The sequence below is a fragment of the Nelumbo lutea genome, chromosome 6, assembly GCF_056320005.1.
Source record: "Nelumbo lutea isolate HS-2025 chromosome 6, American lotus-T2T, whole genome shotgun sequence".
NCBI lineage: Eukaryota > Viridiplantae > Streptophyta > Magnoliopsida > Proteales > Nelumbonaceae > Nelumbo > Nelumbo lutea.
The window spans coordinates 3,017,249-3,039,099 of NC_142689.1; the positions used below are offsets into that span (position 1 = coordinate 3,017,249).

The 21,851-nt window shown below is 36.8% G+C and overlaps 1 protein-coding gene across 3 annotated transcripts; it reads right to left on the reverse strand.

Annotated features, from left to right (window-relative positions):
- Nucleotides 1-1,372: 1,372 nt before the first annotated feature.
- Nucleotides 1,373-14,987, reverse strand: LOC148846847 (mechanosensitive ion channel protein 10-like). 3 transcript variants are annotated; one of them, XM_088949005.1, is made up of 8 exons: nt 14,434-14,987; nt 12,782-14,345; nt 12,572-12,695; nt 8,588-8,647; nt 8,354-8,473; nt 8,072-8,274; nt 5,990-6,305; nt 1,373-1,655 (listed from the first exon to the last, which is right to left on the reverse strand). In XM_088949005.1, the coding sequence occupies exons 2-7, from the start codon at nt 14,314-14,316 to the stop codon at nt 6,035-6,037; spliced, it is 2,313 nt and encodes a 770-aa protein (XP_088805131.1). In that variant the 5' UTR covers nt 14,317-14,345; nt 14,434-14,987; the 3' UTR covers nt 1,373-1,655; nt 5,990-6,034. The 3 variants fall into 3 exon arrangements, with proteins under 3 accessions (XP_088805131.1, XP_088805130.1, XP_088805129.1); XM_088949004.1 differs by having other exon boundaries at nt 1,373-1,614; nt 8,354-8,647; XM_088949003.1 differs by having other exon boundaries at nt 8,354-8,647.
- Between the last annotated feature and the right edge of the window lie 6,864 nt (nt 14,988-21,851).

Here is a 21,851-nt window from a genome sequence, read left to right on the forward strand (position 1 = left end):
TGCGTGCCTTCGGAAGACAAAACAACGCTGGGTGAATTGCAATGCTCACCCACAGAGCGAACCGCAGGGCCTGCCCATCGTGACCCACCGGGCAAACTGCTCAACCTGGCAAACGCATGCCTATCTGGGTGACCGTCCTCCATATGGTGGACCCCTGACGTGGCCTGACCGTATGTGATACGGACCATCCTCGCTAACCCGAGGCATCCACGCCACACACATCTCCGAACCGATGAAGAGGGAAGACGCACATGAAGTGAAAGCAACGCCACTGTAGGATACCCCTCGACTAACGAATCCGAAGGCTTAGCGATCGCTACTCCCGACGACCAAATCCAAGACCTTACCCCGACTATCATCTCCATTACTAGCCGAAGCCAGGACCTCGCCTCGGCCTACAGGAGTGGGGGGCAAGTGATGTGGACTAGCTAGGCCCAGCCCATTACGGACTAGGAGGCCCAGCCCACTAACACCTGACAACACCAGCCACAAGGGGGGAAGCCCTGCTGCCTTCATACGGAGCCAACCACGAAGCAGTTTGACGTACTCACAAGGACCTGTCGCCTGACTTCGTACGACCCTCATCTGGTGCGTTTATCTCCACCTGTTTCCAGCTTGCTCAAGTATCAATATGAGGTAAATCTTCCTTGACAAGGGATCCAGATCCCTGAATTCTGATACAACTCTCTCATTTACTCCTAGCACCTACCTCGCTTCTCTAGCATTTACTCCTGGGGACCCAGTGCATTCAAGGACTACCGTCGAGGCCTTGTTTGCACCTCCTCATACCTCACACCTCATACCAACTTGAGAGTCAGAGCTTTCGCCTCGGATCTCCACCCGAGGCCTCTGACACCTTGTTTTGTAGAACCTCGAATCTAGATGACGACATGTAGTCTTCGGCTCCTACCATACTCAGAAGGGAGCACCTCACCTCAGCCTACAATCCTTAGCCTCGGTTTACCTCCCTTCGAAGTCCTCAAAGCCTTCGGCCAACCTTTGAAACTTGAAAATAAATTTACCTCGTTGCCCTCGACCAATTCGAACTGCAACAAGTATCAAATTGGATCACTTTATGCATGGGATGTTTTCCGGTTTCCAAAACTGACCGAGTGCTGAACGCGAGGGTCCCTCGTCACTTCATGTATCGCACGGTAAGATGGGGGGGGGGGGGGGAGAGGGAATCACAATTAGTGAACTGGACTGTGCTATCATTTTTTTTTTTTTTAATTAGAGTGGAAATTAAAGGTACCAGCTGGGTCAGCCACCTACACCCATCCCAATTTTAGGGTGGAAAGTTGGAAATCAAACTCCAAAGCTCAGGGCACAAGCTGAACATTTCCTCAATCAGGGCCCAATTAAAGGTACCAGCTGACAATTGAACGCAAAGCTATATTAAATCAAGTCCTCACTCAGGGCACAAGCAGTAAAGTAACATTCAAAGATTGAAAGAATGACATGAAAAAAATGAAATAATAAACGCAAACTTTGTATTTCTACAGATACAAAAATCCACGCGAATGCTTGATTTCCAAATCAGAAACTGAAGTCGATAAGTCCAGTCTCACTTGAACATTTCCTCAACCACCAAGTCACCTCCCACTCTGTTAAAACCTGTTTTACATATCTGAGATAGTCATGTACTCTCATCACACCTGTTCATCAAGCATATCCAATTCCCAAAATAACATCAGAAACCAATAGCCTTTCCACATAAGAAACAAAACACATAAAAAGTTGTTTTGGACTGAGGTAAAATTAGTACTTTTTCTTTTTAATAGCAAGGTCAATTGGTAGTTCAGGTAATAAATTGCATATTTCTACAGTCTACGGTGGAACATGTTCTGATATGCAAGACCACTTAATTTCACAAAGTGCCGTTTTTAAATTTGATTAACTGGCTAATAAGAAAAACAAAGAATGTAAAAACAAATGGGGTCATCAATTTTGTCAGGAACTTAGACCACACGGACAATGTTTGCAGATGTGCATCAGTCTCCTTGAGTATGTACAGGAGGCAGCCAACAACACTTAAGAAATTCAAAACCGCTGATTATCCACAAAATTTGTACAAATAGTCATCTGATCAGAATCTTTTTTTTTTTCCTTACTCTGACTTAATTGGTAAACAATCAACGTTTTTCTTAAGAAGGTAGAATGAAAATATGCCTTTAGATTCAAATTATGAATTCTTGGATTTGGATAGACCAAACCATCAATTTATGTTAGGCAGCACATTTCAAGCCTCATACCCACAGATTTTATACTCTTGTAGCCCAGAAACGTTAAAATGTTCTTCCACAAGGAAAAACCTCTTCCCGTGGCCTTGATTGATTTAATTACAGTCGATGACTCATTGCTTAAAATCATAGATGAATTTGTGGACTTCAGTATGGATAATCTATATCTATATACATAATCTATATATATAATAGAAAAAGAAAAGAGGGGAGGTGAGGGGTCCTCTCACCACAGAGCTCACATGTGTGTATTTATTTTAAATGAAATCATTGAAAATATAACAAGGAAAGTTAAACCCCTCATGGAGTTTCATTGTCTCTTATAAAATCCACATTTACTCTCTAATAAGACTGTTCTTAACTCTCTCTCTCTCTCTCTCTCTCTCTCACCTTAATAGTCAATGTTTGTAACATCTCCCCTCCCCATTAAATCCCTTTTTTCTCTCTCTAAAGTAGGGGTATGATTGGGTTAGGTTATGGGCCAACCTAAAATATGAACCCTAGCTTGGACCCAAACTAATATCCAATGCATGGGGTGAACTGATTTTCTTCTTATATAAAAGTGTAAAAAAACCATTTCTCCTTTTCATGGGTTATTAGTTTTTTCTATTTTTTATTAATTTAATGTAAATTTGTTTGATTGATTTTTCTGGTTCAACAATAAAATGTAGTAAGAAAGCACTTAACATGAGTATTTTCATCAATTCAATTTTAAAATTGTTTTTTAGCTTGGTTATTGATCTCATGCTAAGCACATTTGTTCGGATTTATAGGGCTACACAACTGTGAGGGTAGCCCATTCCCCAAACCCTACCTTAGTGGCAGTAGGATTTGATCCTAGGTATCTACTACAACTACTCAAAGAACCTATCAACTAAGTCGCCATCATTTGGTTCTCATGCTAAGGTAGCGTTTGATAACACTTTTCAAATGTCTAAAATCTGAAATATCTGCTTTTCAGATGCAATGCTTATTTGGTTTTGCATTTGAAATATGATCTGAAAAGTTTTTTCAGATCTGAAATTGTAAGACCTAGGTCCATCACTTAACGCGCTCAGACGTGTTTTAGATGTGGCCTAAAGTCGAAAATACCCCTACCCCATATGATCTCTCTCTCTCTCTCTCTCTCTCTCTCTCTCTCTCTCTCTCTCTCTCTCACACACACACACACACACACACACACACACAAACAACACATCTTCCCGCCATCGCCACTGCAACTCTCAGCAGTGGCAGTTTTCTCTCTTTCTCATCAGTGACACTTGCTTTCAAGAGGATGAGGGATCAATAATTAATAATAATTATTAATTATAAATTATAAATTATTTATTAAACATTAGTTATTTTTTACTAATTTTACTTGTGTTATTTATTAATTATTAATTAGTAATTCTTATTTGTGTAAATTATTAATTATTTTTATATTTTTATAGTCATTAATTATTTTTTAATTTTAATCGTTTCATTTATTAATTAGTAATTTTTATTACTAATTTTTTATTTTTTATTCATATTGTTTCAATATTATTTTGAAGTTGAAAATTATTTTTTATGAAATAATGTGTATTAAACTCAACATTTCCAAATAGTATGTTCTAGGGGTAAAATAGTAAAATCAATGAATTTCAGATGGTAAAGGGTTAATCCAACACACAAACTTATCGATTCAGAGCCTCTAAAAAGTAGAAAAGCACCTATGCTTCTTTTCAGATTTCAGACACTATCTTTTTAACTTCTCAGATTTATCAAATGCCACCTAGGTAGTTTTATTTGTGTACTTCTCAATATATATATATATATAACTGAAAAAGAAAAGAAATATTTTACTACTGTATATGTAAAAACTTTGGTGAATCAATGTTACTTCATTTTCTCTTAAAAATACATTTTTAAGAAGCAACCTGTGCATCGCATAGGTCACATTTTTTAAAATAAATGTGCATACTTATTTTTAAATTAAAACATTAAAAATATAACAAGTCAAAGTTAAAACCTCATGGGTCTTTATTGTCTCTCATAAAATCCATATTTACTCTCTAATAAGACTATTCTTAAATATCTCTCTCTCTCTAACCTTAATAGTCAATGTCTATAACATCTCCCCTCCCATTAAATCCCTATTTTCCTCTTAAATATCTCTTAATCCCTTTTGGCTCACTCTAATAAAGTAGGGGTGTAAATTAGATGGGTTGGGTTAGGTTAAGGGTCAACCTAAATATGAACCTTAGCTTGGACCCAAATTTGCCCACCAGTACATGGGTTGAACCAATCTAAAGAAATCATTGCTCCTTTACTTGGGTTATCAGTTTTTTTTTTTTTTTATTGGAAACAATAACTTTCATTAAGGATATCAAATAAATATCTTACACTGTCAACCACTCAGACAAAGAGTGTTGACCCCAAAATAACATCGAGAGTTACATTACAACCCAAAAAAAGTTTTCCCTGAATGCCCCCTGTTTTGCCAAGCTATCTGCCACAGAGTTTGCTGATCTCCTTACCCATTGGGTTATCAGGTATTTCCCTTTGTATTTATTAATTTAATTTAATATAGCTTTATTTCATGGATTGTTCTGGTTCAATAATAAAATGTAGTAAGAAAGAACTTAACATGAGTTTTTGGTTATCTTCATTAGTTCAATTTTGAAATTGTTTTTTTAACTTGGTTATTAATCTCATGCTAAGCACAATTTTGGCTTTATAGGGCTACACAATGGGGGTAAGCCCATCCCCCCAACCCAAGTCTTTGCTACAACTAGCTAGATAATGTATCAACTGAGCCACCATCAATAGGTTTATGTGCTTCTCATAATATATAAACTATATAAAAAGGAAAGTTCGAAGCCCACTAACCAACAAAGAAAATAAATTATTTTTTCTACTATTTTACCTATAAAAAAGTAGAAATATATGAAAAACTTAGGGGAATCACTGTTACTTCATTTTCTCCCTTAAAAGTATATTTTTAAACAGCATCCCGTGCATCACACGGATCACCACTAGTATCATTAGAAGCTGGTTTAATTTTGGTGTGTTATCTATAAGTAGAGGACCGTCATCAATATCTGGGTCCCCACTCCGATGGATGTAATTAAACTCAATTTTGATAGATGCTGTACAAAGACCCCAGGGATATCAGTAATAGGAGGGGCATTCGAGAATCATGTTGGAAATATGATACTGATAGAGGTGACTGTGTTCGGATTGGTCCAGGTTGAGCTAATCTGGAACCTTGCCCTACAGATTAGTAGTGTTCAATCATGCTTACTCCACCCATGAAGGAAGAAATGCTGGATTAAGGTACAAAACATCTTGTTGTGTTCAGATGGACCATACCCTGCTAGGTTAGGCAATTGGGGATTTGTAATCTTGGGGGGTAAGCTATTGATGTAACGTTTCTGGGAGGTATAGGCTCACTCACATCTCTGATGAGTTTTTCCTTATTCAGTAATTGCTATACTAATAACATCCCTGATCTAATAGCAATCAAAAAGAAAAAAAAAAAAAAAACATTGTTGGAAATATCACTTGAGTTTCTAATCAAGATTTGAGATTTGTGGTAGTTAATATTGATAGGCTAATGCATATGGTAATGTTGCCAATATCAACTTCTAAGGGTGCAACAGAAATATTAACACCAAAGGGATCTTTTATCATGTTATATTTGTTGTAAGAGAGATTTGAACCTTTGAATGCAACTGTGAAAGGATGCATAATCAGAAAGGAAATGACCAGAGGAAGGAGCATACATGTAGCAAAATAACTGGAATCATACACCATAGCTCTCGCCATCATCACCGTCCAATAGCTGCTGGAGTTGTTGATGACCCTATATAGTTCAGGTGAACTTCTTGAGGTAGAAGATGATACTTAATGTCAAGCTCTTCAAATATTTTCTTCAGCTCAACAACTAGTTCAGATCTCCTTTTGGTCTTCTCCCCATAATTCTGATGGTTCATGGTATGAAGAACATAGAGAGCCATCTTCATCTTGTTCACATCCTCAATCTCCTTCACCACCACACTATGGTTAGGATGCCAGTGCTGTGGCTTGTTATCCATATACCTGAAGCCAAACAAGAGCAAATTTATCCTCTGAACATAATTCAAATAACAAAATAAATGCTATGAAGGCATTAAAGATCCAACTAGCTAACAAGGTAGATCCTGTACTTAATAAGTTTAGACAAATAATAATAAATAACAATGACAATCTGAAAGCAAAATGCATATGATTTAGGCAAATCTATGCCCATTAAAGTCAAACTTTTACCATGAAAATCAATAAAAGACATCACAGATTGCCTTAGGGTTGGTTTATCTGGGAGATGACCTCACTCAATCCTCATTCACATACATATAGTGGTTGAACAAAGGCCGGAGATAGCAGCTGACAATATGACTTAAAAAATATGAACAGATATTGACTGGAGAGATCCCTACCCTACAAGCATGCTACACAGTGTGTAACTTTATGCACCTAATACAAAGCAGGGGTTAAGATTTCAATCACAAAAGGAAAAAAAAAAAAAGAAGAAAAAAAAAAGAGAATGAGCAAAAGGAGTCTAGGATGATTCATTCATCCTAGGCCTGCACACGATAAAATTCGGCATCCTTGACACCACCATTTAGGACAGTTGTAGAGAAATGATCTCAATCTATATGTTACTTCCCCCCTTCAAACAAAAATTCGGGAGATTTTCTCTTTCCATATAGACTAGAAAAATGCAGAAAGTAGCAGTTTCTCTGAAAACTTTCCTATTCCCTACAAAAAAGATCATTATCCAACTACCCAATGTTGGTCCCAGAAAATCCAGATCATGGGAGGGGTGGATGGGATACATAGATAAGCTTTGGCATTTTCTTGCACAATGTGGCAACTCTGAGACTCAAACCTGTGTGGCTGTGTTTTCACGCTTGTCAGCCCAAGAGGTTGTTCTTCCCTAGATCTGTAAGAATTATGCAGCCCAGATTTTAAAAGGAGACTAGTTAAGAGATATATGGTTACAAATGACAGAGATCTTTGATAGTATTTACTTATAAAGTGACCTCTGAAGCTCCATTAAGAATATTTTACACCAACAAGCCATGGCCGGATTTTTCAGGTCCTCTATTGAGGTTGTTTTCTTCTAGGAAGAAGAGAAGAAAGGAAGAGGAAGAGAGAAGAAGGAAGAGAAGAAGAAGGAAGAGAAGAAGAAGAGAAGAGAAGAGCAGCTGTTTGGGAGCCAAAAACTGAGGCTGGTGGCGCCCAGCCTTCTATTTATATTAATGAGATGATAAAAGATGAGGAATTACAATCTTGCCCCTGGCGGCACACCCTAATAAAACAATAATAAAAAAAGTAGTAACAATCTGACAGCACTCTAAGATTGGCAGCATAAACTATAACAGCAGAAACAATTAACAAATCATTCTAACAACAGAGGTCAATTACAGTAGATATTAATCTTATAAAAAAGTAGCAATTGCCTTCATTGCCCAAGGCAATAACATCTCTTCCCATCACCCCATTTATAGAACCAAATATACCAAGTTCAATTTCCAGTCCATTTATCCACATAATGTCCAACAAGAGTCCTTTTCCAATTTGATAGATATACATTAGAATTCACAAATGATGGGAGAACAATAAGCCTGTCACAAGTCCAAATCACAAGCTATAGTATCCATGTGGTCTCAAGATTGTCCTGATCATGATATCTCAATATTTGAACTACAATAACCCCAAAATATAAATATATTGTTTTGAATCAGCCAACAAACTTGGTGTAACTACAAGTCGCATAATACCATGCATAAGAGAAAAAGGAAAGGCTAGAGTTGACCACATACGCCTTTATTCTAGTTTTTAGAGCTCCAAGACTTTCCACTGAAGTTGAAAAATCAACAGAGAACTCAACAGAGTCACTCATTTCTGGGCTTCTATAGAAATTGCTGATTGGTTTTGTAGCCAAGACTGAATTTGGATAGTATATCTTTTCATTGTCATATCTCAAGAAGACTGTGGTTAGAATGTTCATCTCTTCAACAATCATCTGCAATTTATAGCTTATCAAGAACATGTAACAACATTGAACTAGTACTATTAAAAAAACATGTTATGCAGGCATTTACCTGAACCCCATCAATGACACAACGGTCACCAACATCATATGGGTGCATCACAAACACAAATATGATAGCTTCAAATACTGTCTTGCAGGTGTTTCCAAACATGAAAACCACCAGTAAAAGCTGAGATGAGATGAAGACAAGCACTTGGGTAGTAACAATTCCCATCAAAAGAAGCCACGCAATAATAATCACCACAATGACAACTGCAGAGACTACTTTATTCAACTGTCTTACAGCTGTATTTGTATCATTTAAGGAATGTGCTAGTGACTTGCGTTCAAGGTAAACTTTTACCTGCATGAAAGAAAGAAGTATGGAATAAACTTTTGTTACACAAAGCAGAATATACTTTTGGTTTTTTCATGAAACAGCTTATTTACCAGGTTAGAACCTTCTTCGGTAACCTGGTAAGGAAGTTGTTTCATGTAAAAGCAAAAGGAGATGCTTATAAGAAGTATGATAATGTTTGTCATGAGCAGCCCCAAGATTTGGTACCATGTGCAGAAGGAATCATGGAGTCTGATGGAATCAGAAAAATAGAGAAATCAGCACACAGGAAGATAAAATTTATCGGCAAGATGCCTACATCCATGGGCAGAGACGATCAAATTAATCCACTAATAATGCCAAGAGTATACGAATCATTAAAAATACAAAAAAAAAAGACATTTTTCCCAAGAACAACACTTTCTCCCCAAATCAACAGTCTTCCCAAGAGACACTCTTCCTAAGAGGCAACAGATGATTTTCCATTACAAAACAATCCCCACACCAAAAGAAACAAGAACCCCAAAACATAGGCAATGTAGGGCCAGTATGCTTTGGGCCTGAACTGATGTGAAACAATAAGAAAATTTGGTTTAATTTCAATCATAACTAGGGTTTGGATCTAGAGTTTAGGTTTTTAAGGATAGGGATAACTGGTAAGTTTATGGAAAGTGGATACAAGTTTATATTGGGCCATGGGGCTGAACAATTTGAGTGTAGGGATGGATCTGAAATTCCTGCAAATATGCAAAATTATTATTTTTTTGATCAATAACAGAATCTTATATTAATAAAATAATCAGGATTGCATACAGATCTCCAAGGGAGATAAAATGATTTAGGTCCCCCCAGAGAACCCGAAGAGAAATTATAGAATAGCCCAGAACAATTGACTCCTTCCCACCCCCTGCTTTGCCAAGTCATCTTCAAAGGCATTAGCAGTTCTCTAAACCCATTGAAATTAAATTTCCAAGCCCCTAGTTAACCGTTTATCCTCTCTCACCTCATTAGCATACATCCAAAGTCCACAATCCTTCCTTAACCAGTTTAATACTAGTTGGAATTTCCTTCAACAATCAGCTTTTGAACATTTAGCTCTTTTGCCTTCCTTAAACCTTCTATTAAGGCTAACATTTCAGCTCTAAGAGAGTCACCCCTCCCAATGGAACCTGAGAACAATGCAACCACATTCCCATTTTTGTCTCTGAATACTCCTCCTACACCTGAAAGTTCTGGGTTAGCCTCACTGCTCCCGTCAAAGTTTAACTTCACAAATCCTTGGGTTGGTGGAGACCAAAGGGGACACACTAATGAGTGAGCTGATTTGGAGGATGCCACTTCCTTCCAACTATTAAGCAACATACCCGTAGAAACATCAGCAAATAGCTCCAAAGATTTTAGCCAATGCACCACCCTAACTGTTATAACTTCAATCATTTCTTCCTTCTTCCTTTCTTTGTCAGAAAAGGTCCTTAGGTTCCTTTCCTCCCACAGAATCCAGCATATGGCAGCTCTCACACATCTCCACATGATTTTACCTCTTTTCTTAGACCACCTAAAGAACAAAGCAGCAAACAAGCCTTGTACCAAGGAGGGATCCACCTGAAGCCAAAAAGAGCCATAAACCATTCCCAAACATCAGAACCAAACGGGCAAGAAATTAACAAGTGGTAGGGACTTTTACCATTAGCCTTGCATAGGATGCACCAGTTTGGAGACAAGCACCGATTGGGCCTTTTCCTTTGGAGTAAGTCGCAAGTATTGCATCTTTCCAAGCAGCCCTCCCAACAACAAGCTCCAATCCTCGTAGGAATCGGTTTACCCCATACTTCCTTTACCAGGAAAGCTTGGACAACATTATTAGCAGGTTGAGCTAAAGAATTAAAGAAAGAGGAACAGGAGAAAACACCAGAGGGGGATAGAGTCCAAATTCTACTATCACTCTTTCAAAAGTCCAAAACCACCCCATTCAAATTTGAATTAACTCCAAAGCATTTTCAAATTCCGACTCCCTAAGGCCTCTTCTAAAGCCCAAATCCCAATCAACACCAAAAAAGGACTCAGAGGGGACCAAAAAAGAAGACACAGGTTCCCCTTTGTACCAAGAGAGAGAGAGAGAGAGAGGGAAAGAAAATAAGGAGGAAAATTAAAAGATCTTCCTAGAACTTCATCTAGTTTCCAGAACAAAGATCATACCTGATGTGCTGCAAGGAGGGAAGGATGGTGTGTATGGCCTCTAGGGAGAGCCTCTAGTAGACCTTGCCTCCAGTCCAGAGTCCCAGCCGTCATCTGCTTGCCCATGGATACTCAGTATTACTTTAGCCCACAGCTTATCTCTGTCCCATGCTAGCCTCCAAACCATTCGGAAGAGCAATATGCAAAATTATCTCGAGAGAGAAAAACTAGAAAATTCAATATCATGAAGTTAGAGTGTAATTTTTTTTCAAATGGTTCTAGAGGGATGTTTTGGATGGTTAGCTCATTTTGAAATGGACTTCCATTGAGTTTAAGGCTAGGTGATATATTAATAGAGATTTCTCTTGGGGAAAAGTGCAAGAAATCTAGGATTCTATATGAATATTTGTAAGAAATCACCCTAGTTTAGGAAAATCAGTCTTCAGTGCAGAACAACTAAACTCCTCCAGGTCTTTGATGACTTATAATGGCTAAATTCAAAAATTAATGGAGGAGAAAAAAGAAGAGAGGAAAGAGGAAAAAGAACATAAGAATCACTGCCAAGATTTTCTATCTGATAAAGATGAATAGGTTGCAAAGATTTCAGAGCTCCATATTTATCAAATATATAGAGCTCCTTTGGAAATTTAATAAAATATCTATTAAGTTCCTTTTCTCCAATTTTTCCTAATTTTTTCTCTGCTTGCTTCCTTTCTTGGCACATTTAACTTATTTCTTGTTCTCAGTTTTCCATTCTTTTTTCATTGCTCCTTGGTTAATAGTCATCTCTACCATTTTATCGAAGATATCTTCATATTTATTTTTTCATAATATAGAGATACAAAAGAGAACACTAAAGATCTTTTGTTTTTTGTTTTTTTTTTTTTTTTTACTTTTTAGCAATTTTGTGCAAACTTGATTTGATCAGGAAAAAACTTGTTCTAATCGTAACCAGATCCAATTAGGACAAGTTTTGATTCAGATGCTTCCACTGAGCTAACAGGCTGAAACCACTAAAAGAAGCTACAGCAGAATACCATATTCTTGTCTGTATGATTACTATTTTGGGCTTTTTGGGTTTTCAGTTTTTACCAAACATTGCTTATAGGCTGTCTTGGTGGGGTCCACCTTGTAAAGCCAAAAGGCACTGCGTGTAAGCCCTTCTAAACAGCCACTAAATACTGATGTTTCCTGTCCATCAATGGAGCATAATATCATGTGGAATGTCAAACCTCAAATAGGGTGGAGAACTCAAAGACTCCCTCAAAATAACCAAAAAAACATAACATGTATTTATAGATTTCTCAAGTTGAGCCCTTTCTCTCACGAGAAAACACTAACAGATATCCATGATACTTATTTTGGTTTAGTTTCTAATTGTAGAAAATCAAGATTCAAAGAAATTCTGATAAAAGCTTGATACCCTGACAACAGAAAACCATGACTACCAAAATAGAAACTACAGCGGAGTCGGTTTTTTTTTCCTTTTTTCTTTTTTTTTTTTTTTTTATCAATACACAGTGGAGTCAGTTTCCAAAACAGAAACCACTCGTTAAGCATGCAATTGGGAGTTGCCTTGGAATTCAAGCAACATCCCAACAATGCTGTTTCTTCAAACACCATTTATATAGTTTCACAGTTATGTTGCAATCTGTCACCATGTGAACCATGACTAAGTGTGGAATATGCCTAACAATCTGTTGAACATTTGTATGGTTTAAGAGAATGGAGAATAAGAACTTATGAAATAGTTAAAAGGGATACACAATATCTTACCACCCAGTTCCTTAGAGCTGATTTCTTAATCTTTCTGGTCTCAGCAGCTCCTTCAAACAATTGGAGTACATTACCTACTTCCTCCTTTTTCAAGAATCTCCGGAGGTCCTCTTCCTCAATATATCTAGTCCATAAAACAGGAAATGGTGAGACAAGTCAATAATAAACTATCATCAGAACTTGAATAGCACATTTAAAAGATCTCCTCACTTGCTACCAGGCTTTGCAACGTTCCTGAAAATCTGATAAGCAGCAACTTTTGCTTCCCACTCACTGGTGATTTCCTTGTCTTTCTGCTGACCTCCTTCATCATCAATGCTCTCATCAAGTGTATTTGAGATTGTTGACAATCCTGAAGTCCTTATCACATCAATAAGCCCCCTCATGGTCCAAGCAGAAACCTTCTCTTGCTTCATTTTTTGAAGCTTCACAACATCAATGACTTCTTGTCCTTCCCCCTCTTTTCCTTTCTTTGCATTCCTGAAACTCAATTGCCCCGTACTATTTGAGCTTCCAACCCTCTCTGCTAACTCCATCAATGGAGGCCCAGAGAGGATCTGAAGGACATATTGATGGAAGATTGATTCTTGAATCCGATCAAAGAATGTAGTAACATGGAAAGAAGAAGCTAATATCTTTAGCAACAAAGTCTTTATCATCCATATAACTGCTCCGATCAGAGAAGATGCTAAAGCTCTAGAGACATAATTCAGAATCTTGGTAGTGTGCGCCGATCGTTTGACACCACGGTTGATCAACAAAGCCCAAGTAAGAAGAACCAGACCCAACCAAATGCAGGCCTGAACACTTTTTTTCAACCCATAGACAAAATAAAGAACCTTCTTCCTAAGCAAGAAGTTCTTTTCAATCAAGAAAACCAAAATATTAATAAACCACTCCGTAACCAATCTACCACAGAATATAACCATTACCAGTACACACCATTTCCAAATTCCCAAACCCCAAATCATGGTGTTTTCCAACTTGTGGACGGTTATGCTCACAACTAGGAAACTCATAAGGCATATAAAAGGAATCCACTCAATTAGAAGCCTAATTTTCAGTTTCTTGCGTGGTTTTTTCTCCACTGGAACGTTTTTGTAAATATCTTCGTCATCATCATCTTCCCCTATTCGCCCAGGTGACGCCATCAATGGCGTTTTTGGTGTCATAGGAGCTGTCCGTAAATTTTCTCTGGGAGTTGTGGAAGTGATACTATTAGTCGGAGAAGCCCTTTTAGGCGATGACAGGTACGGCGGTTTGGAAGCTTGGTTCGGTAAGGTGTTCTCTTCAACCAGATTCACTGTAGTAGGACCAGACAGATCAACAAATCTAGATTTGGGTTTGGAAAAAACAGACCTCGACATCGACTTTCTCTGAACTAAGCCTTCTGTTGAGATTTTGGGAGGCTTGTTTGCACTTGGAACAACCTCTGGCATATCTGGAGAAGGGCAGCTCATGAGTGTTGACAGTTGCATTTCGGATTTAAGTCCGTCCAGCTCCGAGGGTCCTGCATTTGAAGCTGGAGATCCCAAGCTAGTATTCTTCCGAGCTAAAGCTTCTGAATCCTTCAAATAGGAGTAACAAGCTCCTGCATCTTTTGATATGCGTGTTTTAGCTTCTCTGTTCGCTTCCGAAGCTTCTCCTTCGCCTGAGATCATTACAACCACTTCAACCCCATCATTAGCGTTCCTCTCTGCGACCGTTTTGTCAGTGTTCAGAGTAGCTTTTCCGTTGACATCCATGGAAAACCACTGACTTTCTCTCTCAATCACTGCAGTTGAACAAGGAAAAACCCACTGTTACATCCCCGTTTTTCAGTGAAAAATCGAGTTTTTGGTACAATTCCGGCCAGTAGTTACCTGAGCAAAGCTGCGATAGCTTTGAATGCAAGACAAGTATAGAAGAATCACTTAAAAGAAAAACACTACTTTTATCTTCTAACAAAAGTCAAAAGCAGTTCTTCATCTCATAAGTTCACCGTTCTTCTATTCTTTCAAGAAAAAAAAAAAAAAAAGATTTTAGGCTAGTTTGGGGTGTCAACGACCGGAACAACTGTATGTCGCGTGGGAAATGTTGCCTCCTCCCGTGATGAATTGGCTTGCAGAACACAGAGTTCGTAAGAACACGTTCGGAACAGAGACTACAAAGCTGCCATGAAACCCGTAAGGAAGAAGGAAAACTAAAATGTCAGAGAAACAAGTCGGATTTTGAGAAATGGAGATAGGAGTTTTCACTTTTCCGGCTAATTATTAGGGTCAAGACAATGTGAAAGCTACAGAGCCCCAATAGATGAGTATGAGCTGTGGACGCAGGAGAGTGTCAAGTGTGGGACACCATTGTTGACAGAGAGAGACGTTTTGCAGTCTCAGTCGTTTCGAGGCTACGATGAAAAACCGACGGGAGAGCTTTGTTTAAAGTTTAAACAATACAAAACGGCGGGCCTCATTTATGTTGACGAAAATGCCGCTGTATTTGTCCTGAACAGCAAATACCGCGCTTTAAGAAATTAATTTACAAACCTTCACTCGCTTTAAGAAATTAATTTACAAACCTTCACTCTCCGTAATTTGGGGCAGCGACAAAAAGCCCCTTGAATTCTCATATTCCAAACTTTGCCCCCTCCATTGGTCGACCAATTAGCATACCATCGGTTAACTTAACAAACGAAACGACCGTTATATGCTGGTTAAATATATTTTTTGAAGGCAAACAAGCCTGTCATCAGAGTGATGACAGCTTACTTCATTAGGAAAACTGCTCGGTATTACGATATGAAGACAAAGTATCAATAAGAAATTCAGGGGGCAAAGACCAAGTAAAAAGAGAAGAGTGGCCAATTTGTGCGCTGCATGGTTAGCCCCACGGCCACGAGAGATCCAATGAACCGAACAGTGAGGGATGCTCGACATAAGGAGTTTGCAATCTTTAATAAGATGTCTGAGACGAAGAATCTCCCTCGCTCGAGAATGATAGACTCCCAATTCTACTGCAAAAAGGAGAGCTAAGCGGACTGCCTGAGCTTCGAGCAGAAAGTGGGTTTCCAACTCCAAGAGGCAAGTTCACAGAACGTGTATAACAATTAATCTTTTGTTATGCACGTTCTTAAAATGAAACCAGCTCCACCCACACCAAATGATTAGAAGTCTCATCAAAATTAAGCTCGAGAAAGTTTGGGGGAGAAGCTTCCCAACACCTTGAATGAACTGTAGAGAATCGAAGAGACACAATACCCAAGGCAGAAGGGAGATTGGACGAGATAAAGTTTATTTGGGATTGAGAGGCCAAAACCATTGAAAGAGGGTTAAAACTTAAAAGCATGGTTTTTAAAATCGACTCGGAGGCTAAACCGGTCAGGAGTTTGGTTATTGGGTCAAATGGCTCGTCATTTGACCTGAATGGTCAGTCCATTCTGACAAAAAAGTAAAAAGATTTAGAAAAAAAATAAAAGATTAAAAATCGAGCAAAACGATTTGAACGATTAATCACCCAGGTAAGTAGCTTGTTGACCAAAATCAACGATTTTTATAGAAAATCCGGTTTTGAAGAAAACCTCATCAATTCCTGATTTTTCTGGTCTGATCATTTGATCCGATACGATTTTAAAAACCATCGTTAAAAGTCTCACCTTCCATAACAGTTTTGCAACGAGATTTCCAAATGTTTCACAATGTAGATTGCAGCTTGAGCGAAAATAGACAGTTCAGCCAAAGATGTTTGAAGTTTGAACATCTAAATGACACCAGCAATTCGGATCAGATCGAATCCACCACGAACAATTCGGATTTGAAAAGCACCCTAATTCGAATCCTACACGATCCGTTTTTATCCCTACGTGCCATTAAGGTAACAATCATTTTCAAAGATAACTGATGGAATATGAATAAGGGGAAAATATTGAAATCTAAAATTCAAAGGGGTTACTTTTGTAAGCGAAATTACGAAAGTTTTATAAAGATATGTAACTTACCCCTTTTGTGGGCAAATGTTGGTCTTCCTTATCCGTTGTACGGAGACTGTGCAAGTAAGGATAAATATAAACGTCATTATCCATCCATGAAAAGGAAGTATGTCGGCATTCGGTTCAGCGATTCAGTACTCTGTCTTAAATATGTATATTCCTTTAGGCTCCGTTTGATTTGTGGGATGGGATAAAAAAAACGGAATATTTTAAATATATATATTTTTTATTTGTTTTGAGGGAAATAAAGGGATGAAATGAAAAAAATATGGGATGTTAAATCTTAAAATCATAAATTTGGTCGTGTGAAAAAACTTGAGAAACCACTATTATCATTGAAAGAACCACTATTATCATCCAAAGAACCAATGTTATTAGCTTTCTTCTACACCAGATGCTGGTAAGGAACCAGTTCAAGGGGCAGCGGCAATCTATGAGGGATATGCGACAATCTCCCTCCATTTTCTTCTTCTCTCTTCTCCCTCACCTTCTTCTTCCTATTCTTTCCATCTTCCTCCTTTTCTTTGATTGTTGTTGCAATTCTCAGCAGCCACGATCTACTTTTTCAGCATTCTTATTCTTCTCGTCTTCACCAGATCTACTTTTTCAACTCTCGCCACTGCAACTCATGGAGCTCTATTCTTCAACTCTCGCCGCTGCAATTCATGGAGAGTTCCAACGAAGAACTAGCCCATTACAGTGTTTTTCCTATTATTTTTCCATTTATAAAACCAAACAATGAAAAGGTAAATTTTTACATTTTTCCATCCTATCCCATCTTTTTCTATTCCATTCAAATCTTCTCACAAACCAAATGGAGCCTTATGAAAAATAAAATAAAAAAATCAGAGTTCAGACCAAGGTATATATTTAGCTTAGTTATTTCATTCTTTTTACATAGAAAATTTTATTTTCCGTATCATTTACATCGAAGCAATGTTGAAATGGTGAAAAGGCAAAATGAACTGAAATAATGGCCGAAACATTTCAGTTTGAACCAAAGAAAAAACATTAATCCCTTGTACATTGAAATAAATGGTTCCCATATCCACTGTTGGGGTGATTTTAAATACTTTTAATATTATGAATATTATTTATATCCACAAAAGGGCAAAAAAGGGCAAACAATTAAATAGTATAATCTAATCTTTTTGACAACTCTTACTTACTCCACTCGTCCGTGCTTGTCAACATTTGCTGAGATGGGCAATGAACTTCCATCATATTTTTCTTTTTCACAATTTGTCGCTATCTAATATTTAATTTTAAAATAGTTTGGTTTGGTCTGAGAATTTTTTTTTAAAATTAATCTTAATTTTTTTATTTAGTTTAATTTTAATTAAATTTTAGAAATCAAATCAAACCATAAGCTGTATTAAACCAAATTATATAATACATATATTTCAACATATGTGTGTATGTATATATTTATTCAACATTTCATATATTGTTATTGTTTGTTTCAAATTTTAACTTATAATCAAGTGGCACTTGATAATATTCAATTTAATATTTGAATTATATTTGTTATTTATGTAGATATTCGTCTTATTTGGACTTTCAAGTGGCACTTGATAATATTCAATTTAATATTTGAATTATATTTGTTATTTATGTAGATATTCGTCTTATTTGGACTTTCTAATTGGTTCAAGCCCAATTAAATGATCAAAAGACTCAAAAGTCAAAACCATATTAAAAATAGAAACCAAACCAAATCACACAAGAAATGCTTTTTTGTTTGATTTGAGAATTTCTAAAACCATAATCTATTGATTTAGTATGAAATCTTTTTCAAACCAGACCAAATGATAAACTAGGCTTACTAATACTTATTGACCGTTGGATGGAAAGCAACGGGTCAGCATCTAACAGTTCTAAGTTTGACCGTTGGATAAAAGACTAAAGTCATCTAAAAAGACCATCTCAAATTCTCAATGAATTACTTATCTGGCATTAAATCTGGCAATATTTTTAAAATCTAAAGCAACGTGATGGATGTTTCAAATAGGGTGAAATGATGTTTGCGCCAAGCTTCAATAATATAACACTTCATTCTGAAAAAGGCAGATTTAAGTGAGTCCTCCACAATACCCCGATTTGGATGCCATTGTAACTTTGTAACTCTATCTATAACTTTAAAATGTCTCAAAAGTCAAAATATTGTTTTACCTTTTTCATTTTCTTGTTCTTTACTTTCTAATGTGGGTCATTTAATATTTAATTCCCCTTTTCCCATATGTCTTGATGTGAGATGTGAGATGGGAGTGTCAACTTTTCTAGGTTTTATTGTCTACTCATTCTGTTTTGATAACATTGACAGTAGCTAGGATAAATGAGTTTAGAATTCCTTGGCTTCATGAATGATTGTTGATCAGTATGATTGAACCTGAACATAATCAATCGTTCTTCTTCTTCTTTTTCATCTCTCTGTATGTATCTATATATAATATAATAGTTGATCGGTAGGTTGCACCAGAGTGGCTCATTAATCCATGTTCTGAGCCAGCTTGATGCTATGTTGTTGTTTGGTGTTTCCTATGTATTGTTTTGTTGTTGTTGTGTTTTTGTTTTAATCAAAGTTATACCCAATAAAAAAAGCCAGCTTACTATATTGGCTGAAGGAATGGGAGGGACCATTGACATGTAATCAAGTGAAGGAGGGTTAGCTAATCCATCATCTCTACCTGTTTCCAATGATGCTATTGTCATGGATGGACCTTTCTCTTCTAAGAGGTCCCTAACTAACTTGATTAGTTCATCTATCATATTATTTGGTATGACAAATCTCTAATTGGCAAGGGTGAAAACATGAATTCAAATATGAGAGTGATCACTTAAAATGTTAAAACCATATCCAATTTACAACTCCCAGAGCCTCGTGTAACTGGAACCAACATTAGGTAATGGCGAACCCAACAGACATCTCTAAATTGTATTGTCAATATGGTTCAGTTTGAAAGGATTATAAATGCAAATATGTAGAGTACAAAACCTTGTATCTTGTATAAATACAAATATGTACAGTATAGATACAAGTTTTGCACTGTACATATTTGTATTTGCAATGTAAATAAATTTGTACTGATGCAAAATTATGGCAATGCAAATGGTTTGAGTGTAAATTCTGACATATTTTTGTTTCAAATTTTAGCTTGTTTTGTTTGATTGCAGTAAATAAATTTGCACTCCCATCCATTTGTACTAGTATAAATAAAATTGCACTACAACCAAATACAGCCTAAGGCTCAGTTTGGAAGGAGTACAAATACAAATATGTAGGGTGCAAAACCTAATATTTTGTATGTATCCAAACTGAGCCTAAGTAAGTTACAACTGTAAAATAAATTGAAAATCAAAACCATGCAGCAATGTTTTTGAATTGCCATAGACCTGGACGGTTGGACTGTCTAGGCAATTGGTTTTGTTTTACCCCAAGCCCGGCCCATGGCCAAAAAATATTGAATTGGTCAACAAGCCATCGACTCAAGCGATCGAACCATTGACTCATTCAATTCGTTCAACGGTTTTTGTCCATTTTTTAATTTTAATTATTTTTATTTTTTTGTCAGAATGGGTTGTCCATTCAAACCAAATGATCGAACCATTAACATAGGAACTGGTAGCCATAATGGTTTCATTTCCGAGTCAATTTTTAAAACATTGCCATAGAATAAAGCTTCTCATTTCTCAACCCTAACAAAATTAAAAGTTTCGTGAGAAACATCTATGGATAGGCAAAATATTTGGTTGAATTGAAATTCCAAAAAGGAAATCCTATTTTTACGACTTATGAAGCGATAGCCTTCACTGAAACGATAGCCTTCACTTTTCGGATACAAGAAAATATCTTCGTGATCAGAACTGCTCTCTAAACCGACGGTGGTGATATTGTTGGGGTATCTCAACAACTGACCGGGGAAAAAAAAGAAAAAAAAAAGAAGAAATTAACAAGGAAAAAAAGCAGGAGAATAAGGTTATCGTGGTGGGAGAACCACGCCAGTAATAAGTGTGGTGACCGGAGTAGTGGTATGACTAAGGATTAAAGAACTAAATGCTGTGGAATTGGTAAGAGTGTAAAGTACCAGTGCATTGTAGTAAATGCAAAGGGGTACAAAAACCATGACTGCAAATCTGGTTCAATTATGCACTGGTGTTTGTACTCATATTGTATGTTTGTTTTAGGGACCAAAATGTAGGTACGTTTTTCCACGCATTTGTTTGGATAAGGGAAATAACCACAAGAAAGTCAAGATTTTAATAAGAAGGTTTAAAGTTATTTGATTATTTACATCAATAATGGGATGATGCAAAAGCTTGTGTACATATTTTCAGAGTTCAATGCATGTTGACATCTTTTTTTCAAGGGAAATTTGTATCTCAAACTAACAGACATAAAACTTAACCAAAATGCATATTTCCATTAGTTTGGTTCATTATTCGCATCACAAGCTAAGCACTTTACCTTTTTTTTTTTTCTTTTTTTCTTATTCTATCAAACCAAATACAAGTTAAAAGGAAGGCTTTACGCCCTTGTATTGATTTTGCACATAAGTCTTACATGTTGAGAAGAAAATTATAGTTGAGTTTGAATTGAGTTGGGGGCCTTGGGGCTGGACCAACCCCTATTGGGGTAGGGGTAGTAGGGCTTTTCTCTCTTGGAGAGGATGGGCTAGCTACACAAGGGTGCCTCACCATGATGAAGTCGGGACTCAATTCAAAGTCTTTTGCAAATACCCAAATATATATATAAAAGAAAAAACTATGTTGCTAGAAAGACATAATATCGCTAGAGCGTTGACCAATTAAAATATGTGGTACCACTTGATTGCTTATTACTCCTTGGTTGATTTGATGCAATTTTTTTCTAGTATCATACTTGGTTCATGCTATTTACCAATGTTTTAAAAATTGACCTTGAGGTTGAACGTTTTTGCCTTCAAGTCATGGGTCATTGGTTTGGTCATTCGAGTCGAATGAATCAGACCATGTCACATCAACATATATGTATTTAAGGTATATATATATATATATATATATATATATATATATATATATATATATATATATATGTATGTATATCATGTGTGCATGTATATATATGTGCATAAATACATATTTTATCCATAAATAATGCATAATTATGTTTTAGATATGTTATATGTGTTATTTTATATTTAATTTATGTATTTTAATTTTTTAGTTATAAAAAAAAGTCACCCCAATTGGGCATCAAAGTAAAAAAGTTATGGCCTCTGAAAGTTTGCATGCATTGAGTGTGCAACTTGCAATTTAGTGACCGAGTCAAATGGATTGATG

Excerpts from the sequence above, each read along its gene's own strand:
- LOC148846847 (XM_088949004.1), bottom strand. The coding sequence starts at position 14,316 with ATGGATGTCAACGGAAAAGCTACTCTGAACACTGACAAAACGGTCGCA. Across the intron at positions 12,696-12,781 it reads GTTGCAAAGCCTGGTAGCAA|ATATATTGAGGAAGAGGACC; the intron begins GTGAGGAGATCT and ends TTTATGGACTAG. Across the intron at positions 8,275-8,353 it reads GTGTCATTGATGGGGTTCAG|ATGATTGTTGAAGAGATGAA; the intron begins GTAAATGCCTGC and ends TATAAATTGCAG.